This window comes from Rutidosis leptorrhynchoides, chromosome 10 (genome assembly GCF_046630445.1).
Source record: "Rutidosis leptorrhynchoides isolate AG116_Rl617_1_P2 chromosome 10, CSIRO_AGI_Rlap_v1, whole genome shotgun sequence".
NCBI lineage: Eukaryota > Viridiplantae > Streptophyta > Magnoliopsida > Asterales > Asteraceae > Rutidosis > Rutidosis leptorrhynchoides.
Genome location: NC_092342.1, coordinates 311,312,735 through 311,338,432, shown reverse-complemented (window position 1 = coordinate 311,338,432; position 25,698 = coordinate 311,312,735). Strand labels below are relative to the sequence as shown.

At 34.9% G+C, this 25,698-nt stretch overlaps 1 protein-coding gene across 1 annotated transcript in view; it reads right to left on the bottom strand.

The window, feature by feature from the left end:
• LOC139871243 (glutamate receptor 2.1-like) overlaps positions 1-25,698 on the bottom strand; it is a 74,491-nt gene that overhangs the window by 15,956 nt on the left and 32,837 nt on the right. The window contains exon 2 of the mRNA XM_071858974.1: positions 15,874-16,070. Within this exon, the coding sequence (XP_071715075.1) occupies positions 15,874-16,070 (197 nt within the window). The remainder of the gene's footprint in view (positions 1-15,873; positions 16,071-25,698) is intronic.

The window sequence follows — 25,698 nt, the reverse complement described above, 5'->3', positions numbered from 1 at the left end:
CCATGTGTAGAATTTGTCCTTTGATTTCATAATCTGGCGCATTAACTTCTGGCTTAATAATGGCGTGACCTTGGCCCGTGCGTGTGGCTCTCATTCGATCTTCCATACTTAGAGGTTCCGTTACTTCCATAATTGAATTCGTTGAATCGGTATCACTAGATGATTCTGATTTAATGGTTCGTTCCTCAACAATCTCTGTTTGAATGATTGGTGGCTCCGGAGGAAAGTTTAGTGGTTCAGGATCTACGAACCGTTCCTGAATATTCTCTGGATTCTCAATTGTGAGGTTGGGTTCAAAAAATGGATTATCGGAAATTTGAACTGAAGTACTTGGTCGACTGGATGACGATTCTAAAGAAAAATCAACGGCGGTTATATTTGCTAAATGTCTTGATCTAGTTACAGGTAGTGAATGTATGAAAGGTGGTGAACGTTTTGCTCGGTGCATTCACAGAATATCCTATTAGTTATAAAAATAGAAAAACTTATATAAGTTGTCCAATTAATAGACTTTTCTGATTTTGCCCACGTTTCGAATAGCCAAAAGATGCAGCAGAGGGGCAGGATTCGTTTGGTCTCAATATAATTGAGTACTGTTTGGCTCCAATAACCCGGTCCACGTACAAATCCAACTATTACTACGAACCAGAAAATTTTGATGTCTATCAATTTAACCACTTAAAATAAATTTTCGTAATTTTAAGAAATTTAGAGAAGAAGTAGAAAAAATTCTAAGTCCTAAAAACTAGAATGGCGAGAAATAAGAGAGAAAAAGATTGCGCGTCGAAAAGTGTCGAAAAATAAAAATAAGAAAGTAGTGCGAAATACGGCGTCGTAAAATTCTAAAGCACCTAAAACTTAGTCTAAGGAATAAGCACTTAAGGGATTTTACGGCAAAGCCTAAAAATTCTAGAAGTAAAAATAACTATGGCAAAACTAAACTTAATACTAAAAGTTGCGACTATAGTCTAAAAATCTAAAGGTAATAAAACTAAAAAAAAAACATTTTTTTTTTATAGACAAAATCTTAAAAAAATATATTTTTTTTTAATAATTTTTTTTTTTTTACGTTTTTTTTTTTACGTTTTTTTTTTTTTTAAAAACGATTTTTTTTTACAAATTAATAATTTTTTTATAATTATTATTTTTTTTCAAAACTTTTTTTTTTTAATTCATTTACTATTCATGAATAGTAAATGAAAAGAAATTAATTAATTTACTATTCACATGAAAGCGATATGATAGAAATTATTAATTACAAGTTACATAATATACCCCTGAAGTATTTAATAAATACGACTTTTTAAAATTTTACGTATCAAATTTTGATTCTAAAATATTATTATATTATTATATCCTATTTCAATATTATTATATTATTATATTCTATTTCAATATTATTATATTATTATATTTTATTTCAATATTATTATAATTAAAAATATAGCGTTTTAGCGCTCCCCGGCAGCGGCGCCAAAAACTTGGTGATGTAGCGTGAGGGTACGAAATAGTATTATTTTTACTAGGAAATACTACAAAATATGACACAAGTTTTATTAATTTACGGATGGGATATACCTAAACCTTGCTACAACACTATAGGCAGTGTACCTAATCGTAGAGTAGTGTAGTTTTTAGTAAGTCCGGTTCGTTCCACAGGGAGCTGGTGAAGTTAACGCTATATTATTAAGTTTATTTGTAAAAATATATATATAAATAAGTAGTAGTATTATTATAAAATGGGGGTTTTACCGTTTAATGACCGGTTTGTCGATTTTAAGCGTAAAAATAAATGACAAAAATTAAAGTGCGTAAAATAAATTACGATAAATAAAATGACAGAAAATAAAATGACAGAAAATAAAAGTGCGATGAAAAATACAATAAAACAATTATGCTTATTTAAACTTCCGTAATCATGATGTTTAACGTTTTGATTTTAATTAATTGTTACTCGGGTTAATTGTCCTTTGTCATGGTTTATTTGATACCTATCTGGTTTTTATCCATAATAGTCCATCGGTCATAAATATAAAGTGCGAGTGTCCTCGTCAAATTACCCTTATACCCGAAGTCAAATATTCCAACTAATTAAGGATTTAAACTGTGACGCAGTTATCACTTCTGTCAACAATTACACCAGTTATCACTGTATGTAATCTACCCCTGTTTTGATTAGATATGAATATTAATTTACCCACTTGATCAGTTTGAATAATCAATTACCCAACCCGAATAATTAATTAAATGATTATAATAGATTCCATATGAACATCACTAAATAGGACAACCATAATCATTATTAATTATTAGGATAATTAATTTGAAGATAGGTTCGACAGACTCCAATGAGTTGTCACTCAATTAGACAATACCCCCCATCTATTAATAGTCAATAGTCCAATTTTCACAAGTGTCGGTCTTTTGCCCAAACCTTAATTATGGTACAAAATCCAATAACCCCGTCTTAATATTTAGTCAAACATCACGATTACTTCGGCTTAAATAAGCATAATAATAACTTAGTTACGAGACATTAATTTAAAAAGGAAGAACATAACTTACAGTGATTATTAATCGCGTAGCGTTACACGGACAGAGTTCCTACTTTAAAACCCGTAAAACATTTCTTACAATAACCCAATTATTATTAATCTTAAATTAAACTTAATATTATAAATATAAATATAAATTACATAAGAAAGAAAGAAGATTGGAAAAAGGTGTACATTTTTATTACTACGTGAATTCCATTTTATAGGCAAATGTTGATTTGAAATTTTCACTTATGACCCCTTAACTATGCTCAATTAACAACTTTTTATTATTTATTATTATTCTTATTATGAATTATTTAAATATTATATTATATTCTTGTGCATAGTTGACTTGTACTTTCAGCTCCGTTGCGTCGAGCGTTGATAGTTGGCTCGGGTACCGGTTTCGGATTTTCGAACGTCCTTGCGTACAATTTAATATCTTGTACTTTGCGTTTTGTAACTTGTACTCTTGTCATTTTTAGACGTTTCTCATCAATAATTTGAACCACTTGGATTGTATCTTGTACATTTGAGCTTTTTTGGACGTTTTGGTCTTTCAAATCTTTGTTTTTGTCTTTAAATCTTCATTTTCGAGCGATTTGCGTCTTTCGTCTTCGCACTTATTTATTTAACTATTACAACTAAAAAATAAGGAAATTACATTTAAAAACTTTACATATTGGAACGATATTGCTACTAAATATATGTTCATTTGGAGCACAATCAATATCTTACCTTGAATTCTTTCAAGAAACATTTGTGATTCTTTTTCACAATATACTTTTCATTAATCACCATATGTGCTTTCCATTAATCACCATATGTGTTTTTTTTTTATAAATCACCATATGTGTTTTTTTTTTATCATATATCCTTTTCACCATATACGCTTTTAATCATATGCGCTGTGTTTTTCACCATATGCGCTTTTAATCATATGCGATTTTCATCATATGCGTTGTGCTTTTCATCATATTCGCTTTTTATCATATGCGCTTATCATATGCGATGCGTTTTTTATCATATGCGCTTTTTTATGTGAATAGTAAATTAATTAATTTCGTTTTACTATTCATATGAATTAATTTAGATTTACTATTTTGTTAATTGAGTAATATATATATACATCATATACTTGTGACTCCGAAGGCTCAAATGAATTTGACCATATAGTTATACGTTGTACCTTGCACATTAATTTTCAGAAGAAGCTTTAGATGCACTTTTTTTTTTTTTTTTTTAATCACCAAATACCACAAACACTTTGTTTGCGTTTGTTCATAGTCATCAATGAAAACCATTTTCTTTAATTTTATTTTATACAATAAAATTAACGCATCATTATTCTTTTCAAAAACAATAATCTATTGTTATTGTTCACTTGTGCCATGTTTAACAACAAAAGTCAACAACCTCTGTCTTGTTTGTTGTGGCAACCAAAAACAACCTTTGCTTTTGTTACCGAGAATCCAAGACAAAAAAAAAATTAATTTTTAATTAATCTTTTATCAAAACCATAAATGATTTTATTGATCTACGTTGATATGGCCATAAAGAATTGACGGCTGACCTACTTTTGTAAGTGTATTTCGGCTATCATCCCGAAAACGCACAACGACCCTTTTTTTTTTATGAACTATTTGTTTCATATCTAGCTTAGGCAATTATTGTGAACATTTGGTCCCTATAAGAGCATTTATTTTTTAGACTTTTAGTTGATTTGTACTTGTCACAATTAGGGATAGCACCCGCGGGTCGTGGATGCGGATCCATTGGATCCATCACCCGTACCCGCGGATTTTTTTTTAAGAGACATCCAATTGAACCCTTGTTCGTTGAAACAATTTGACTATATTTTTACTCCCCATTATTAAACGGGCCATTTTGATGCACACTCTTAAAAAAAATAATTTGTTTTTTAAGCTTTATTATTCAACCTCCTTTTTTCAACGGTCACGTTTTTAACAAAACATTTGACAAGTTTAGAAAAAAGTTTTTTATTGATTATCATCAAAAGTTTTCTATTGTCACTCTACTGGATGGAATTATGGCATACAACCAAAATTGCAACCCAACACTACATAAGAACAAAAAGGTTGTTTTTAATTAACATATGTATATGTGTTAAACTCGGAATAATAATAACTTATTTTAGAAAATTAACATAAGACATGTTGAAACATTTTTGTCACATTTAGCTCATCAAGTCTAATACTTATCATTGATAGATTTTCTCACGTCTAGGAGATGTTTACTTTTTTCTTGTATTAAGTCCTACTTTCATTTACCTTTGTTTGGAAAAAAGTTTTTTTTTTACTTTGCTTTCCCCCTTTCTGTAAAACTCATTTAAACACTTTCTTTGTTTTTTTTTTTTAAAAAAAAAAACTTCCTTTTTTTTACATTACCCGTAAATTATAAATATATAAAAAAAAACTTTTTGTTTAAATTTTTTTTTCTAGTTTTTAAAAGGCCACTTGACCAATTTTTTAATTCTTTCACAACACCTGATATCGTGATCGTGACCTTTCACCAAAGCAAGAGATATTCTTGATAAACTAAACACGGACTCGTGTTTGAAATTGTCGGCCACAAAAAAATTCATTTGATAAAAGTATATATATTTTTTTTAGTTATAGAAGGAGACCACTTCATTTTCAATACTTCATTTTTGACAAAAAAACTATTCCATTTTACCATCCGCTTTTTTTTTTCTTACTTTAACTTTTAAGATATACTTTTAATAAAAATACAAACTACTTTTTCTTATTTTAACTTTTAAGATTTACTTTTAATAAAAATACAAACTACTTTTTGTATTTTAACTTTTAAGATTTACTTTTAATAAAAGTACAAACTACTTTTTTATTTTAACTTTTAAAATTATAAATTTAAGAATAAACATTAGTATGCATGAAATAAATAATGATTAATTGCATAAGTAATCATAAATGTTAGATAACATATAAAGACCCCGTCGTATTCGTATTGATCGGAATTAATCTCGACCCATGGTACCGTGTTGTCAAATGACGTGTTGCGTACATAAAGTACCGTGTTGTCAAATGACATGTTGCGTACAATCATGAGGTCTTATTAACATAAATATAAATGTTAGTGAAGTTAATAAGAGTTAGATTACAGAAAATATAATTCAGGCGGTATAACCGGCCATATATAACTTAAATAACATAAATATAAATGTTAGTGAAGTTAATAAGAGTTAGATTACAGAAAATATAATTCAGGCGGTATAACCGGCCATATATAACTTAAATAACATAAATATAAATGTTAGTGAAGTTAATAAAAGTTAGTAAACATAAATGATAGTTAGGCGACAGTGTTGACCATATATAATTTAGGTGGCAGAGCCAACCATATAATAAGAACAATACAAATGCACTAAGAACTTAATAAAAATTAGTAGTTCAAAATGTTAGTAGTCCAAAATTTGATATGTCCGAGTCTGAAAAACCTTAATAATTTCATACCTTGATTAGTGACTCGTGATCGTTTGAGATATCCTTTGATTACACTAAGCTCTTCGTGCTGATAACGTGTTATAATTCAGTAGGCTTATAACTAATTTTGACCTAAGCCTATACAATCCTTAAATATGAGAGAGTAGTAATGGAAGAGAGAGAGAGTATATTTCTTATATGTAAGAAAAATGGTGTGTATATGTGTGTTCATTATCCACATATATATAGTACAAATTTTACTATCCATATTTGACTAATTACCATCCATATTTTACTACTAAATTTACAACAATTTTCAGTTACATGTTTTAGAGTATATAGTAATAATGCTTGCACAATTCGTTTGAGTGATTAAAACGACAAAAGCCACCCTTTTGACATTCTTGGTAACTATTTCATATTATTACTTAACTTTTTAACTTTTCATATACAGTAACTTTTTTTGCATTCAGTAACTGTATCATTTAAAATTCCACATTTAGTAACAGATTTTTAAGATTTTTTTTTAAATTTGGTTACCAGATATATTTTCTATTAAGTTCGTCGACTACAAATTATGCTAACTATTTATGACAATTAATTTGATATATCTCGAAAGGAAATACTAATAACAAAAATATGACAAGATATATATATATATATATATATATATATATATATATATATATATATATATATATATATATATATATATATATATATAAGGGCAGGTTCAAACGAGAACTACAAAAATGGCGAGAACTGCGAGAACTTTTTAATTTCATAGTTTTTATGCATTTAAATACAACAAATTACATGCAAATGTTAATTAATGTTCATATCATCAACAAACATATGTTCATTACCATAAATTACATGTTAAATTGTTAATTATATGAATTTGTTCACATGTTCAGCGCATGTGAACAAGAAACTATATATTTGATTATATAGGTAAAATATAAGTTTTTTCAAACTATTTTATGTTCATTTTTACTCTTCATCAACATTTATGGGTGATTCAATCTAGTTACATGTGAAAATCTTTATAAATTCAAAGTTCTCGCAGTTCTCGCCTTTTTTGTGGTTCTCGTTTGAACTTTTGAATATATATATATATATATATATATATATATATATATATATATATATATATATATATATATATATATATATATATATATATATATATATATATATATATATCGTCGATATGTATGATTTTTATAAATAATTAAAATTGTGTTTAGAATATAAAGCGAAAACATTTCTCACAACAACATGCTGACACAATACAACTTCTCTCAAAATGCGGATGAAAAGATATAATACAATTTCTATCAAAATGCAGGTAAAAAGACGAAAATAACAAGCTCAAAAACTGCAACACGAATATCGCCCACTCCAACCAAGCAGAAAGAACATGGAACCAACACAACCGCAAAAATAATACTATTTCCAGAAAATGAAGACAAAGATCCCAAGAAAAAATGAATAGCCGTAAAACATTCCCTATGTAAGCCATTTTATCCATGTACGTAATTAAAGTTGTGCAACAAACAAACTGTAACTGTGACGCCCCGTACTAAATCCATCGTGTACGAATCATCAACAACAGGATCATTACAAGGTCAAACACTATATGCGTTTTCAAAATACGTTTGCATTCATGATGAAAGGTGACGTCATAACCAACGTCAAATGTTTTACATCAAAAGTATGCTTCAATGAACAGAAGCAAATATAATAGTACGTGACCCCAATGGTCATTACAAATCATAATTTCAAAAGTAATAAAATTATGAATGCAAGATAAACAGTTCATGCAGTGACATCTCTAAAGCAGCGGGTGTCTACAGCAAGACTAGTATACAGCGGAAGCAACCTTAAGCACCTGAGAAAAACATGCTTAAAAATGTCAACACAAAGGTTGGTGAGCTATAGTTTAAGTATAACAGTATGTAAGGTAGGCCACGAGATTTCAGTGCTACAAAGAGCGTTTCAAAACAGTATGATAAAGTATATGTTTAACCGTGGGCACTTGGTAACTAACTTAACGTTTATACCCCCTGAAAGTACACTTGGCAAGTGCGTATGTTTACGAAGTATTAAACACTCGTTAAATGCTAGCGCGACTAGCCCGAGTGGGGATGTCAAACCCTATGGATCCATATCTAAGATTCGCGTTCACCTGTTCAAAAACCAATGACTAAACGTTACTGAGCTAAAGGGAATGTTTATGCCGTTGTATAACCCACACATATATAAAGTTTAAGTACTCGTGCCTAGTATGTAAAACGTAAAATGCGCATGTATTCTCAGTTCCCAAAATAGTTAAAGTAAAAAAAGTGATGCTATAACTCACAATGATAAAGTAGAGGTAAAGTCGAGTCGGGAAATAAGCAAGTACGTAGGTCCGGAAAGTCCTCAACCTAAGTCAAATAGTACTAAGTCAGTAAATCGTCCGAATAGGTTTAAAATTATGTAAATAAGATCTTAAAGGTCATCATCATTCATCATCAAATAAAAGGTGTAAAGTAAGTTTCGTTCATGAAAAGAGTTTTAAACAAAGGCTGAGTTCGGTCAGTCACCATGGCCTCTATACCTACTGAAATAAGGTGAGACCAGTGGCCATGGCTCCGTAAAGGAGTCCTCTAGTTGTGGTAAAAATTCCAGAAGCAAAATCGTCTTTGTTTGACCGTGGCGACGGTCTAAGTGCGAGTAGGTCAGAATTTTCAGCACAACGTTAAAAGGACATAGTGACGATCGGAGGGCCTTAAATCCTAAAACGTAACTTGGATTAAGACGAGTCCTAAATGAAAAGTTATCTAATCGAACAGAGCTATCTGAAAATCATCTTTACAGTATCCCAGGTCGTACGGGTCAGACACAGAAACAGTAAAACAGTAGGTTCCGGTGGGTTCTTGGGTTCGATGCTTATCACGGTTCTCATCCTTGATGCATATAGCTTCAAGTGTACAAATTGTTGATGTGTTTGCATCATATTAACCAAGGTTTCACCATCATAAAACACGTGCAAGTCTAAGATATGTAGCACAACTCACTTAAGTGTTGCAAGTGTTTTGATGAACCAAAGTTACATCAAAGTCTTAGATCTAACACATACATGAACTTTAAAACTAATAATAAGTTGCAAACTTGAAAGTAAACTTATGAAATCAAGATCTTAAGTTGTAGAACATAGTTCTTAGTTAGATCTTGAAGATCCTAGACCTAAAAGTCTAGATCTAACATAAGTGTACAAAGTTATAGTTAAAGAAAGCTTACTTACATGTTCTTGAACTTTCAAAGTTAACTTTAGTTCAAGAAAGTATGAGATCAAGACTAACTTGTAATACTTGACCATTTAAACCAACAAACATGAAATTAAAGTGCAAGTAAATGAAGTATTAAACTAAATAAACAAGTTAATAAGTTCATGGGTTTCATACTTTTAAAGATTCAAGCCTAAGTCTTGATCTTTAGAAAGTAAACTTTAAGTTTACTTCATGAACACAAGTAATGATTTACAACCATGAACTTACAATCTTTTAAAAAAAAAAAATATTAAGTGTAGAACATAACTAGAGAGTTTATGTTCTTGTATGTCTTGTAAGAACAAGTTAATATGAAGAATCAAACTAAAGAGTTTGATTCTTAGTAGCTAGTAAGTAACAACAATAAATAAGTAAACAACAAAATGTAATTAAACAAGAACAAAGAACAAGTGATGATGATGATTATGTGTATATGTATTCGATTTTAAGTAAAGGAAGAAGAGAAGAAAAAGTCTCAAGTTGCTTACAAGTATTAGAGAGAAAAGAGAGGAATGCTTGAGAGAAAAATGTGAAGTGAATGAAGTGTGTGTTTTGAGAATGGGAGAATGGAAGTAGAAGTAATACAAAAAAAATGAAATAAAAACTCCTCTTGTATCACTTAGGCCGACGGTTTGGTTACAAAAGGGAGGGAGGGGATTGTCCACAAGATTAAGCATGTTAAAGCCTTCAAAAGTTGGTTACTAAGGGTGTTTACATGGGAAGAACAAGTAACTAGATTCCAATTTCCTTAATCAAACTAGTTACACTTAAATGGACTACTTACATGAAGTAATGGGCTTAATTAATCCATAAAAGAGGTAGGGTGGGCTCTTAAGTCCATTAACACTAATAAAGGCCCAAGTTCAATTAATTAACAATTAAATCCAACAAAGTCCAAGTAATTAACTAATAACCTTAGTTAATTAAAATGATTAATAAAACTTAATCATGAATGTAAATAATACTCTAAAAATATTATTCGTGAAAGTTTCGTGTGTCACAAAGACGTTTCGGGCAATTAAAGTCAAGTACGGGCAATTATGGCAACAAGTAAATGTATAACAATACATTCGTTTAATCACAAGTATTAATAATAACAATTATTAATAAATAAACTTTAGAAAATCCAGGATCGTTACATTACCCACCTGTTAAAGAAAATTTCGTCCTGAAATTTTAAGCTGAGGTAGATGGAGGAGTCGGGAAAAGGTGAGGATACTTCCACATCATTTGATCCTCTCGTTCCCAAGTAAACTCAGGTCCTCGTTTGGCATTCCATCGTACTCGGACGATCGGATTCTTGTTGCATTTCCAAGTTTTGATCTCACGATCCATAATTTCAACAGGTTCTTCCACAAAGTGGAGTTTGTCATCAATTGTAAGTTCTTCCAGTGGTATGATGAGTTCGGGTGCAGCAAGACACTTCTTCAAGTTTGACACGTGGAAGGTAGGATGAACTGAGCTCAATTGAGCTGGAAGATCCAAACGGTAAGCAACGGGTCCAACACGTTCCAAGATTTCGAAAGGACCAATGTATCGTGGGTTCAACTTTCCACGTTTTCCAAAACGAATCACACCTTTCCAAGGTGAAACCTTCAACATTACACGGTCACCGACGTTGAATTCAAAGTCTTTACGTTTAAGATCGGCATAACTCTTTTGACGGTCACAAGCAATCTTAAGTCTAGCTTGAATCTGAGCAATCTTCTCCATTGTTTCATGGACTACCTCGGGTTCGGTGATTTGCTTTTCGCCTACGTCAGCCCAACAAATAGGAGATCAGCACTTGCGGCTATACAATGCTTCAAAAGGTGCGGCATTAATACTCGAGTGATAACTGTTGTTGTAAGAAAATTCGGCGAGTGGCAAATGCCTTTCCCAGGCCTTTCCTAAATCAATGACACATGCACGCAACATGTCTTCCAAGGTCTGAATCGTTCGTTCACTTTGCCCGTCGGTCTGTGGGTGATAAGCAGTACTCATGTCGAGACGGGTTCCCACGGCTTCTTGCAAAGAACGCCAAAATCTGGAAGCAAAACGGGGATCGCGATCTGAGATGATCGATAAAGGTACACCATGACGAGATACAACCTCTTTGATGTATAATTGAGCAAGTCTCTCCATCGTATCTGTTTCCTTCATAGCCAAGAAATGTGCAGATTTAGTAAGGCGGTCAACAATAACCCAAATAGTATCGTATCCGCCCACCGTATTTGGTAGCTTGGTGATGAAATCCATTGTTATCCTTTCCTACTTCCATTGCGGGATTTTCGGCTGTTGAAGTAACCCAAAAGGTCTTTGATGCTCGGCCTTAACTTTCGAGCAAGTTAAACACTTACCAACATAAGTCGCAACGTCCTTCTTAAGATTCGGCCACCAATACTGTTCTTTAAGATCGTGGTACATTTTGCCCGCTCCGGGATGAATCGAATATCTCGATTTGTGTGCTTCATCAAGTATAAGGTTCCGTAGATCTCCATAAAGAGGTACCCAAATTCTTCCGGCATAACATCGGAGTCCAGTTTCCCTAACCTCGAATCGAGAGACAAGTATGTTCAAATGTTCGTGAGATATATTCTTCTCCTTGAGAGCCTCATCTTGGGCTACTCGGATCTGACTGTTGAGATTCAATTGGATGGTGATGTTCAGAGCCCTAACACGAAGAGGTGTCGTCCTCTCCTTTCGGCTTAAAGCGTCAGCTACAACATTGGCCTTGCCAGGATGATAACGAAGTTCACAATCGTAGTCGTTGAGCGTCCCGATCCATCGACGCTGTCTCATATTCAGTTGCTTCTGATCGAAGATGTGCTGGAGACTCTTGTGATCGGTGAAGATAGTACTCTTAGTTCCATACAAATAGTGTCTCCACAATTTGAGCGCAAAGACAACGGCTCCAAGTTCGAGATCATGAGTAGTGTAGTTCCGCTCGTGAATCTTCAATTGTCGGGAGGCATAGGTAATAACTTTTGATCGTTGCATCAGTACACAACCAAAACCACTTTTCGAAGCATCGCAATAAATGACAAAATCGTCACTGCCTTCATGAAGAGATAGGATAGGTGCGGTGGTTAACTTCTTATTCAAAGTTTGGAATGCTGATTTGTGCGCGGGTTCCCAAATGAACTTCTTGCCTTTTTGAGTCAGCGCGGTCAAAGGACGCGCAATCAGAGAGAAACCTTCAATAAATCTTCGGTAGTAATCGGCGAGACCTAGGAATTGGCGAATGTGAGTTGGAGTTGTGGGGGTCTCCCATTTGCTGATAGCTTCAATCTTGGCGGGATCAACTTTGATACCCTGGTCGCTCATAACATGACCTAGAAATTGGACTTCCTTCAACCAAAATTCACACTTGGAGAATTTGGCGTAAAGTTTCTCTTGCCTCAAGAGTTCAAGCACTAGTCGGAGGTGTTGCTCATGCTCTTCTTCGCTCTTAGAGTAGATGAGGATATCATCTATGAAGACGATAACGAACTTATCCAAGTACGGCTTGCAGACACGATTCATGAGGTCCATGAACACGGCAGGTGCATTTGTCAAAACGAATGGCATCACGAGAAACTCATAATGACCATAATGGGTTCTGAATGCAGTTTTCATCACGTCACTTTCCTTCACCCTCAACTGGTGATAACCGGATCGCAAATCGATCTTTGAGTAAACGCTCGATCCTTGTAGTTGATCAAAAAGATCGTCAATGCAGGGAAGAGGATACCGATTCTTGATTGTCAATTTGTTGAGTTCGCGGTAGTCGATACACATACGGAAAGATCCATCCTTCTTCTTCACAAACAACACAGGTGCGCCCCAAGGCGAGAAACTTGGTTGGATAAATCCACGGTCTAACAGCTCTTGTAATTGGCTTTGTAATTCTTGCATCTCGGAAGGTGCGAGTCTATAAGGTGTGCGAGCTACAGGTGCTGCTCCTGGCACTAAATCAATCTGAAACTCTACTGCTCTCGGCGGCGGTAATCCAGGCAATTCTTCAGAAAAAACATCGGAAAATTCGTTCACAATTCGAACATCGTTCACGCTCTTCACCTCAGTTTCTACCATTTTCACATGTGCTAGGACAGCAAGACGTCCCTTCTTCATAATATTTTGCGCTTTCACGCAACTAATGAGGTTTAACTTCGAGGTACATCTCTCTCCGTAAATAACCAGTGGCTCACCGTCTCCGTGTGGTATACGAAGTGCTTTATCTCCACAGATAATGTCGGCCCTTATCTTGCTCAACCAATCTATACCGACGATCACGTCAAAACTTCCCAATTTGATGGGTATCAAATCAATTTCGAAATCTGCACCAGCTATGTTGATAATAGCTCCTCGACTAATATGGTCAACTTTCTCAAGTTTTCCATTAGCGATCTCGAAAATCATACTCTCTTTTAACGGGACTAATGACCAATTAATCTTATCGCAAAAATGTCTACATACATAACTTCTATCGGCACCAGTATCAAATAGGACAGAAGCTAATAAATTGTTGATAGTAAATATACCTGTCACCAAGTCGGGATTCTCGCGTGCATCCCTTGCATTAACATTGAAAGCTCTACCACGGGGTGGTCCGCCGTATTTTCGCTTGTTTGGACACGCATTTCTGAAATGGCCCGTCTGTCCGCATTCGTAGCACTTTTTCGGTCCATTGGTGTTCGGCTTCCCATTCAAAGTGGTGTCCTTGCAGTACTTCCCGATATGCCCAGTCCGTTGGCACTTTTCACAAACAACGTTACAATACCCAGTATGGTGCTTGTAGCACCGCTTGCATTGTGGTAAGGTTTCTTTATAGTTCGGGTTTGAGTTGGTGTTCGGATTGGGGTTTCCACCGTTGTTGTTTCCTCTGAAACCCTCAGGTCGTTTCGCCGGGTTCTGTTCATAGGTCCGTCCCCTGTTGTTATCCCATTTTCGCTTCTCACTACTACCCGCTTCAGACCTAGCCTTCTCCGGTTCATCGATGATAATTTGATTCATTAAAGTATGCGCCATGCGCATCGCTTCCGGAACATTGGGTGGTTTGGACGAGGTGACGTTTCCCTTAATGCTCTTAGGAAGTCCCCAAAAGTACCTTTCCATTCGTTTGAACTCCGGTGTAACCATGGTAGGACACATCAGGGCTAGTTCCAAAAATCTCCGGTTATAGCTATCAAGGTCGTTCCCAACGGCCTTTAACTGCATAAATTCCATTTCCATCCTCTGGATTTCGGTCCTAGGGCAATATTCGTCAATCAGGGCCCCTTTGAACTCCTCCCATGAAGTAGCAAACGCCTCATCGATACCTTTTTCTTGATCCAACGTGTTCCACCATGTTAGTGCGCCATCAGACAGCGTGCATGAAGCAAACTTGGTTTTATTATCCTCTAAACAGTTACTGACTCGAAACACAGATTCTAACTTCTCGAACCATCTAGTGAGACCAACCGGCCCCTCTGTTCCACTGAAGTTGTGAGGTTTGCAGCTCTGAAACTCTTTGTACGTGCACGCATTTCGAATGGGTTGAATAACCGGTGGCGGTGGCGGTGGAGCTTGGGGTTGCATTTCCGCAATGGCTGCGGCTACCCTTTCGGCAATCATCTCCTCGATTTGGGCTGTGGTATGTGTTGATGTTGATCGTCCGTTGGCCATGGTGTTCTAAACAAAAATTTTGACTCAAGTCAAAATCCAGTATGCAAATAGTAATAATACAGTATATGTAACCAACATGGAATCAACACATCACATGTTTATTAAGTAATGCAATCTAGGTACAAATACCACAGAATCATATAGTAAGGTAATAAAACATCGTGCAAGAATTAAATAACGCAAAGTTCCATTCATTAATAATAATAAGTTACATACATCTGTATAAGTTCGTACAATACATAAGTGAAACATAAAACTACAGCTAGATTACATAATGAAATCTACTACAAAAGTCCTACGGTGAAGGTGGGTGTAGGATGTCCAATACATGAGACATCTGGTCCTCGAGCTCAGTTACCCGAGCACGGAGGATCTCCACCTCCCTCATCAGTTCCTCGACCGAGGGGGAGGGAGGGGTAGGTGGTGCTGTCAGTACAGTTGGTGCTGGTGGAGCTGGCGGTACGGACGGTCCGTCTCCAGAAGTAGAGGCTGCAAGGTGGTAAGGCTTACGAATGAAGGGATCAGCAGGATACGGCACAAGTCACTTAAGGGCAGTAACCCTACGACGCCGACCAAATGCGTTAGTGAATGCTCGACCTCCGTTGATCCCCGGAATAATGGTGCCGTCGAAACGGTACCGCTTCTTCGGCGGGGTGGAGGGTGGCTGAACAGGTGTATCATCGGGGTCCTCCTCGTCGGAGTCATCATCACTCGAGTCGTCTGTGGATGAGTCGTCGGATGACGGGTCATCTGAATCATGTGGAGGTAGCTGCACGGGTGGCTGTACTGGCTCTCCTCGAGCGGCCATCATCTGTCGGTATCTAAAATGCGAGATCGGCACGAGTGGTCCATCAGGAGCGCGTCGGCACCAATGGCGATACTGGTTACGGAATGGACCTTCCCCAAATTCCGCGGGAATCACAACATCACCGGAGTGAGGCTGTAACCCCGAGGGTCCTGGGGCAGATGGAGGTGGAATCTCCTGGAGGTCCTGGGCTCTGTCAGAAGTAGCCACTGGGGCAGGTACATGGCTGCTAGCTCCGGAAGATGAAGCGCCTGGGTCACTGGTGGGTAACGGGATCGGTGTGTCAGCAACAGCAGTAGGTGAGGCGGCTGACGAGTCTGAACTGCCCAAAATGATAGCAGGTGGAGTATCCGACATCTGAACAAGGAAAAATAAATTTTCCATGTCAGTAAGTCATAAAGCAAGCACGTATTAGGCCAAGTAACTACCACAGTCTAAATCATGTGTAACAGTAAGTAGCATGGCAATAACGACAAGTATCATGTAATCGAAAGCAGATAATAGCATGCAGTAGTGAAATCATGTAATAGCATACGATATATCGCAGTAAAAGTAAGCAGCAACATGCAGTAAGTTCAGCGGAAACAAGTAAACTAGCAAGTTGTAGATTAGTCCTATTAGTGAATCCTACTCGGGTTGGTCTTAGACTCACTAATGCAACCTAATTCCCTACAACCAATGCTCTGATACTAAATGTGACACCCCGTACTAAATCCATCGTGTACGAATCATCAACAACAGGATCATTACAAGGTCAAACACTATATGCGTTTTCAAAATACGTTTGCATTCATGATGAAAGGTGACGTCATAACCAACGTCAAATGTTTTACATCAAAAGTATGCTTCAATGAACAGAAGCAAATATAATAATACGTGACCCTAATGGTCGTTACAAATCATAGTTTCAAAAGTAATAAAGTTATGAATGCAAGATAAACAGTTCATGCAGTGACATCTCTAAAGCAGCAGGTGTCTACAGCAAGACTAGTACACAGCGGAAGCAACCTTAAGCACCTGAGAAAAACATGCTTCTGCCGACGTTTATTTAAATATAATATAATATATATTAATTTTAAGAATTAATTATATATTATATTATATTCATATGCATAGTTGATTGTAATTTTTAGTCCGTTGCGTCGAGCGTTGAGAGTTGACTCTGGTCCCGGTTCCAGATTTTCGAACGTCCTTGCGAATAATTTAATATCTTGTACTTTGTGTTTTGAATCTTGTACTCTTGTAATTTTGAGACGTTTCTTATCAATAATTGGAACCTCATTGATTGTATTTTGTACTTTTGAGCTTTTTGGTCATTTGCGTCTTCAATTCGTCGAATCTTCCTTTTGTCTTCACCTTTTATTATTTAAACGAATATCACTTGTAAATAGAACAATTGCAACTAAAAGCTCGTCTTTCTTGAGGAATAATGCTATGAAATATATGTTCGTTTTTAGCATTATCAAATATTCCCACACTTGAGCGTTGCTTGTCCTCAAGCAATATAGTCTTGAAATACAAGAATCACTTCTTTATTCTTCACACTTTGTACATCAGTGATTTCTTTACGGCGGTATAAACAATGGTAGTAACGATATGGTTTACAGTCCCACATGACTATAAAAATTTAGATCCATTAAGGAAATTGGATCTTTATGAAAACATTTGATCTTTTGAAAATTAAATCTAGCTTTTACCCTAGATAAGTTTTTCGGAATAACCCTTCACCGGTGTTTGCAAATTCTTTTTTTTTTTTTTTTTTTTGGGTTTGGTGGGTTTTAGATTTGAAAATTTTGGCTCAAAACTTATGGTTTTGTGTCACCCACTTGCTAACCTTGTATTAGGAAAGCAACACGTCCAGTATACTTGCTCCGTATATTACCTTTCGGTAAACTACCGTCCGGTTGTAAAGGAAAGCGTTGAACAAGCAACTGTTAAGGCAATGTCCCCTGACATGCTTTTAATTATGGTCTATAACGTGTCGGACCCAATTACTATTCTTGGTAGGAGCAATAGTAAAGCTCACCCTTTTAATTTGTCGGTCTGGCACAAGGTCCTGTCTTCGACCATGCTATGCAACCACCGTTCTTACGGTTGACACCCGATTTGGTTCAGGTGACCTAATGAATTCCAGGTGAATTCCTAGGATTTTACGTTCAAAGGTAATGAACGCATTGAAAATAGGGTTTTCAGAAAACAAATCGGTTTTAATTTGATCAAAATATTTTCTCGTTCAAGCTCGAGTTTAGATATCATTGAATTCCATGAGTTTGTAATTCTCAATCTTTAAGGTCAATCTCTAGGATTGAGTAATATCAGTCTTAAAAGCTGATTTTTGATCTTTAAGGAGATTATCCTTTCTGGGGATCTGATTCATTAGTCTTATCAAGCTAATTTGCACGGTGCCCCCCATTGTACGAGATAAATCCTTCTCATGGTTAGGATAAATCTGACCACTTGGCGACCCTGTTTGATGCTGAGGTCCGTGGATTTCCTGCTGATTTTAGAGATGACTTTTCTAGGTTTTTTGTCAACCTACAGCTGGTCTGGACGACAACTTCATGACCTAAATCAAGAAGCACGTGTCTTTTTCGGAAGACTTTACTTCCTTTTAATGATGGAATTGATTCATCGTGTAGATCCATCTTTTCTTTTCTTTCATCGGGTAAAACAGTTTAGTTTAGTCCAAAGCAAAAGTATCTTCAATTATTTGTTACAGAAATATGTGACATATGTTTAAGATAACTTGGTAATTTTTCCCACACTTGGCTTTTATTTTCCTTTTTATTGTCCTCTATTCCATTTTAAATGAATTTTAACATTTTGGTTTGTTTCTCAATTTATGTCCTTTCCGAGGTAACAATAATTTCGGTGTTAACACCTAGTTTTATCGTTCATAAATATGCATAAACATGATTTTGAGTTCATTTAATTGAAAATTTTGAAAAATTTTACTAGAATTGGGTAGTCAGTATATAAGACTAGGGCTGTTCTTTATTATCAGAGAGCACTAGATTCTAATACAACTACTACTTTACTAGTATTTCTAATGGTAACCAAGTGTATAAAGTAAAAATTTTAAAATCCGAAAGAATTTAACCCCTTCCCACACTTAAGATCTTGCAATGCCCTCATTTGCAAGAAATCAGTAACAATTTAAATTATTGAGGGTGATTAGCGTAAAAATGATTAAATTTTACCAAAGTTTCCAAACATATTGGCGTTTGTTTGCTGAATGATAAATGGTGCATATCATTTGTTCATTCCGTCTGTTGTTACATCACATTTATTTGTCATCTTGTCGTCAAAATTAGTAGCTTTTGCTGAACTTAATGCCAGTCTTTGAAAATGTGTTGTTTTACCCTGTTTTGTACAATTTACAATATACATACATACAAATATAAACATGCATGGCAATTTGAAATGGGACTTAATATCCCACGTTCAAATCCTAAATGTGAAATATTAGTACACAATAATAATAAAAATGATAAAGATTACATAAGTATATTCAATAACATAAGTTTAAACATGAATAAGTAAAAAGATAAAAACATAAAAATCATATAAATAATCAAATGGAACTAAATCAGTCTGGATATGGGTTCCAGTTCATCTCGTCAGGTGGGTTCCATTGTTGGTTATAGGTGTTCTGATAAGCTTGGTTATAGTCATACCGGTTAAAGGGTGGTCGGATATCGGGGCTGTGTAATGAGCAGGTCGAGTAGATACATAGTTATTTGGTACCTGATATGATAGCTGGCTCATGATTTGGTGCTGATGAACTAACCAGCTATCGTGTTGGCGTCACCTATAATCCTCGTATACTCGCTCGGAGTTCCACTGCTCATACATACTATGTCTGGCCGCGTTCGTCATTGCTTCCTCATCTATACGAACGTGGACGTCAAGAATAGCATCTCGAAAGACATCCCTAATGTCTTCCGCCTCCTCCATTTCCTCGTCTGAGCCTCTCTCTACCTGAGGATGAGATCCCTCATAGGGTACTGCCTGGTTACGTCTACTTTTCAATACCTTAGCACCCACATAAACTTTCAATCCTAAGGGCTCAACCTGTTCTCTACAAAGCTGTAATGGACCTCCTTGGTTCCTATCAACACCTAAATACTCTCCAATGAGAGTAACAAAAATACCTCCTCCTATTATACTCCCGTCCTGCATTCCCTCTACCATTTTAGATAAATAAAAAGCAACACAGTAAGGGATATTGACAAAGCTTCTAGGATCCCGAATACACTTTAGGTAGAATAAATCATGTAAGGTAATTTTTTATTTATTGTGACCTCTCTGTGTAATCGAGTTAGCCAAAAATCTATGAATAATACGAAGCTCGGCTCTGTCAATATGTGTATAGGAGTGTCCTCCTGCTCGTGTAAAAACATCAAAATGTGACATACGCCTCCAAATGGCGTCAGTGTCAAAGTTGCTATCTACCCTTTCACCATAATGAATCAAGTTTGTACAATCGGGTAGTAGCAACTCACTAGGAGTATATATCTGTAAAGCCCTAGCCATGTCCAGCATGGACATTCTGTACATCCTACCGCCAAGGATAAACCTAAGAAATCTTCTATCATCTATTCTAACTATATTTGTATCAAGTGATACAGTACTCACCAACTCAACACACCATTCCTTATATACAGGTCTACGAATGGTGAAAAGACGTTCCCAATCTGTAAAAGAAGAACTGCCATACCTTTGAACTAAAAGCTGTCTAACATGGTCAGCTAGATGGACCGTTTCCAAAGGGACCCAATCGATTACCCTTGGCACCTCTACATTTTTTGTTACCAATTTGAATTTGTTCCTTTGATATGTCTCGTAATCTCTCCATCTCCTATCAAATCTCAGATTAGGATGCAGAGTGTACTCAAGAATCGTTGGGAATTCTACTGGCGGCCTCATTAGGAATACTATGAATTCATCAACAAACTGTACCGGATCATAATAAGGTATGTGCTGATCAGGCTGTTGTTGTAGTTCTTGTTGTGGTTCTTGTTCGTGTTGCATTTCTGGTTCTGGTTCTGGTGCTGGTGCTGGTCGTCTAGATGATGATGCTCCTGAACCTCCAGTATCGGCTTTCTGCAAAACACATTAAACACAAACTTTGTGCATCCAAATATGCATTAGTGTTAGCAAAATAACAACTTAAAACAATCACTATAACATGTTAAATCAAAATTAAACTTATACACATTTTCACAATTTTTCACAATTCTACACTTTTCAAATAAGCACATATGAAAATGTATACAAAGTTCATAAGCATTTAATTCAAATAACATGTCAAAATAGTCATTACTAATAATTAAACAAGTCTCAAATGGCAAATATATCAAATTAATCAAGTTCATGAATTTTGGACTTAAAAAGTCCACTTTAATCTCTAAAAATCATGTTTATGATCAATGCTTGGATCATTTAACTATCTAAACATGTTACACTACTCAATTTAGCAATAATTCATGACAAAAATTGGCCATAACCTGTTTATATCAAAAAGCCCCAAATTGCTCAAGAACACAAACCCTAGATTTCTAAAATTTTTGAAGTTTTTGGCTTCAAATCATGTTAAATAGCATCAATCTAGGTTATACATGCATAAAATACTAACAATTTAACACTAATTACACTAGAAATTAACAAAATTGCATTAGGTAAAATATTGGTAATTATCACAAAAACTAGAAATTTATAGAGTTTAGGGGTGTAATTTTTACCATTTTGCTAAAGAATGAGAATCTAGGCATGATTAGAGCAAGAAAAATGACGAATTACGGTGGAAAAATGATGAAATTTGGTGAAGATTTGAGAGAGTTTCGTGTTTGTGTGTGTGTTGTGGTGAGGAAGACATACTCGCTGTCTGTATGTATCAGGCCAGATTTTTGCCTCCATGCGATCGAATGGAGGTATAAGGTGATTCCCATGCGATCGCATGGGTACCCGGCTACAGTGTTTTGACCTTTTTTTTTTTTTTTTTTTTTATAAAACCTTATACTTTATAAAACTTATAATTAATTAAATTTTAAAAATTTGTTTTCCTTTAGGAGCGAGGGTGTTTCGGATCGATGTCCTAGTCCGTCCCTCGACAAAATTTTAAAATTTGTCAATTCAAAGCGCGGTTTTAAAAGTAAAGATTTTTGGATTTTTTAATGTTTTTGGCATACTTTAATTCAATAAGATTAAAAATAATGATAATAAAAGTTCTCGTCCCTCCCTCGGGTAAAGCAATTTCGGTTTAACGACCTAGTCTTCAACTCAAGACGAATTTTAAAAATCATATTTTTAACTTAGCGAAATAAAGTAAATTTTTGTTTTTAAATTCACACCAAACTTAAATTTAAAATGCATAAAATTAAAAATTCATATTAAACTTAATTAAAAATTCATATTATAAATTTACACCAAACTTATATTATATTTTTGTTTTTATACATACAAACTTATATTAAAAAGATTAATTTTTCAAATATTTACAAACTTAAATATATTGATTTTACAAAGTTCAAAATATTAATTTAATATTTATATATTAATTTTAAAAACATGGTAAAAAATAAAATTAAAAATCTTTTTGGCTTTTATCCCACTTTAATCAATCAAATATTATCAAAAATATACGCCCCTATTTTCGGTAAAGTAATTTCGGTTCCATGACCTAATTTAACTCATGACGAATTTTTGAAATATTTTGGGTTGATTGATTAAAGATATTTATACCTTAAGAATAAACGTTAAATTTAGCAGTGATGTAATAAATTTTTGTATGATATCAATAATTTCGGTCGCCAAACCTAATTTTATTCAATACCAATTTAATACTTTATAGCGAACAAATTAGCGTTTATTATCAAAAGGTTAAAAATAAAAATAAAAAATAAAAACTGTACAGACTTACCTGTGAGATAGTATTCTTAGTGATATGATCTATCCCATTCATAAGATAGTCGGTTTAATTGATTTTCCATGGCTACATAGGCGTAACCTCGAGCATTCAGTGTTTTTTCTTCTAAACATATGAACGGTCCGTCTCTGCATAAAGTAACAAATTCGGTGTTTGAATAGGTTTGATTATTTGAACATTTACCTCCATGTGACCATTTTCCGCATTTGTGACATCTTTCTATGAGTCGTGCTCTTCTTTTCGCTGCGGATTTTGATTTTCCTTTACCAAATTGTAACTTATTATCTTCGCATCTGGATTCTTTTCTTACTCCGTCCAATCTTTCTCTGATTACCGATACTATTTCACTCGGAAGTGTGTCATTATTACGTTTAGTGATCAAAGCGTGTAGCATTAGACCATGGTTTAGTTCACAGGAAGTCTTTATTTCGTAAAAACCTAAAAAAATAAAAATTCAGAATGGGGGGAGAAGACTAGTTCTTTAGGGTCTGCTAGGGAAAGACCATTCGGGTTCCATTTTCGAGAACTACACGAAAACAGACAATCTAACTCTAACAGAAATACATAATATCCTTTAAATACTTGATTCTCCCCACACATAGTTAGCTGTGGTATCGAAATTGTGATTAACTTCATTGTCAACTTCCATTGGACTATCTATGTAATTTTTAACTCTGTGACCATTAACTTTAAATTCAATCCCATTTGAATTTATTAATTCTATCGTTCCGTATGGGAAAACTCTTTTGACTATGAATGGTCCAGACCATCTTGATTTCAATTTTCCAGGAAATAGCTTGAATCGTGAATTGAAAAGAAGAACTCTGTCTCCTTCTTTGAATTCTTTTAAACTTCTGATTCTTTTATCATGCCATTTCTTCGTTCTTTCCTTATATATTAACGAATTTTCGTATGCTTCATGTCTTAATTCTTCTAATTCGTTTAATTGATTTAACCGTAGACGTCCAGCTTCATGTAAATCAAGATTACATGTCTTCAAAGCTCAAAATGCTTTATGTTCAATTTCTACTGGAAGATGACATGCTTTTCCATAAACAAGTCTAAAAGGTGTGGTTCCAATTGGAGTTTTGTAGGCTGTTCTAAAAGCCCAGAGTGCATCCTCCAATTTAATGAACCATTCCTTCGGATTTGATCCTACGGTTTTCTCTAGAATACGTTTTAAAGCTCGGTTGGTATTTTCAACTTGTCCACTTGTTTGTGGATGATATGCGGTGGAGATTTTATGAGTTACTCCATATCTTTTGAGAACTTTCTCAAGTTGATTGTTACAGAAATGAGTACCCGATCACTTATTAAAGCTTTCGGTGTTCCAAACCTTGCAAAAAGACGTTTTAAAAAATTGACTACAACTCGTGCATCGTTAGTTGGGAGAACTTGTGCTTCCGCCCATTTAGATACATAATCAATGGCTACGAGAATATATAGATTATTATGAGATTTTGGAAATGGACCCATAAAGTCAATACCCCAAATGTCAAATACTTCACATACTTGAATGACATTTTGTGGCATTTCATCACGTTGACTTATTTTTCCGGTCCTTTGACATGCATCACAGGATTTGCAAAGAAGTTGTACGTCTTTGTAAATTGTAAGCCAATAGAATCCAGCATCATAAACTTTTCTTGCTGTTAGTTGAGGCCCATAATGCCCTCCTGTTGGTCCTGTGTGACAATGGTTTAAAATTTTACTAGCTTCATCTCCGAATACACATCAGCGTATTATTCCATCTGGACAACTTTTAAACAGATGTGGGTCTTCCCAGAAATAGTATTTTATATCACTAAAGAATTTCTTTCGTTTTTGGTACGATAATCCTTTTTCAAGGAATCCACATACTAAGTAGTTTGCATAGTCTGCAAACCATGGAATTTCATTATAATCTATTTTCAATAGATATTCATCAGGAAAGTTGTCTTGTATGGCCGATTCATTTAGAACTTCTAATTCGGGATTTTCAAGATGAGAAAGATGATCAGCGGCGAGATTTTCTGCTCCTCTTTTATCTCGGATTTCAATATCGAACTCTTGTAAGAGTAAGATCCAACGGATTAATCTTGGTTCGGCATCTTGTTTCGAAAATAGGTATCTAAGAGCAGAATGGTCGGTATAGACCACCGTTTTTGCTAGAACGAGATATGAACGAAATTTGTCAAAAGCAAAAACAATAGCAAGGAGTTCTTTTTCAGTAGTTGTATAGTTCATTTGTGCTCCTTGTAACGTCTTACTAGCATAATATATAGGTTGAAATCGTTTTTCAATCATTTGTCCTAAAACGGCTCCCATTGTAAAATCACTTGCATCGCACATTAGTTCAAACGGTAGATTCCAATTTGGTGTTATCATGATTGGCGCATTAGTGAGTTTCTCTTTAAGAATATTAAAAGATTTAATGCATTCATCTGAAAAGATGAACGGAGCATCCTTTTCTAGGAGTTTATTCATAGGAGTGGCAATTTTAGAAAAATCTTTTATGAAACGTCGGTAAAAACCGGCATGCCCTAGAAAAATCCTAACTCCTCTAACATTGGTGGGATGTGGAAGTTTAGCAATTACATCTACTTTAGCTCTATCCACTTCAATTCCTTCTTTTGAAATTTTATGTCCAAGAACGATGCCTTCTTTAACCATGAAATGGCATTTCTCCCAATTAAGTACTAGATTTGATTGTTCACATCTAATAAGCATTCGTTCCAGATTAACTAGACATGATTCAAATGTATCACCGAAGACTGAAAAGTCATCCATGAAAACTTCCATGCATTCTTCTATCATGTCGTGAAAAATCGCCATCATGCACCTTTGAAAGGTTGCAGGGGCGTTGCAAAGTCCAAATGGCATGCGTTTGTAAGCAAAAGTACCATAAGGGCACGTGAACGTGGTTTTCTCTTGATCTTCGGGTGCTATTGGAATTTGAAAATATCCGGAAAATCCATCAAGAAAACAATAGTAACTGTTTCCGGCTAATCTTTCCAACATTTGATCAATAAAAGGTAAGGGA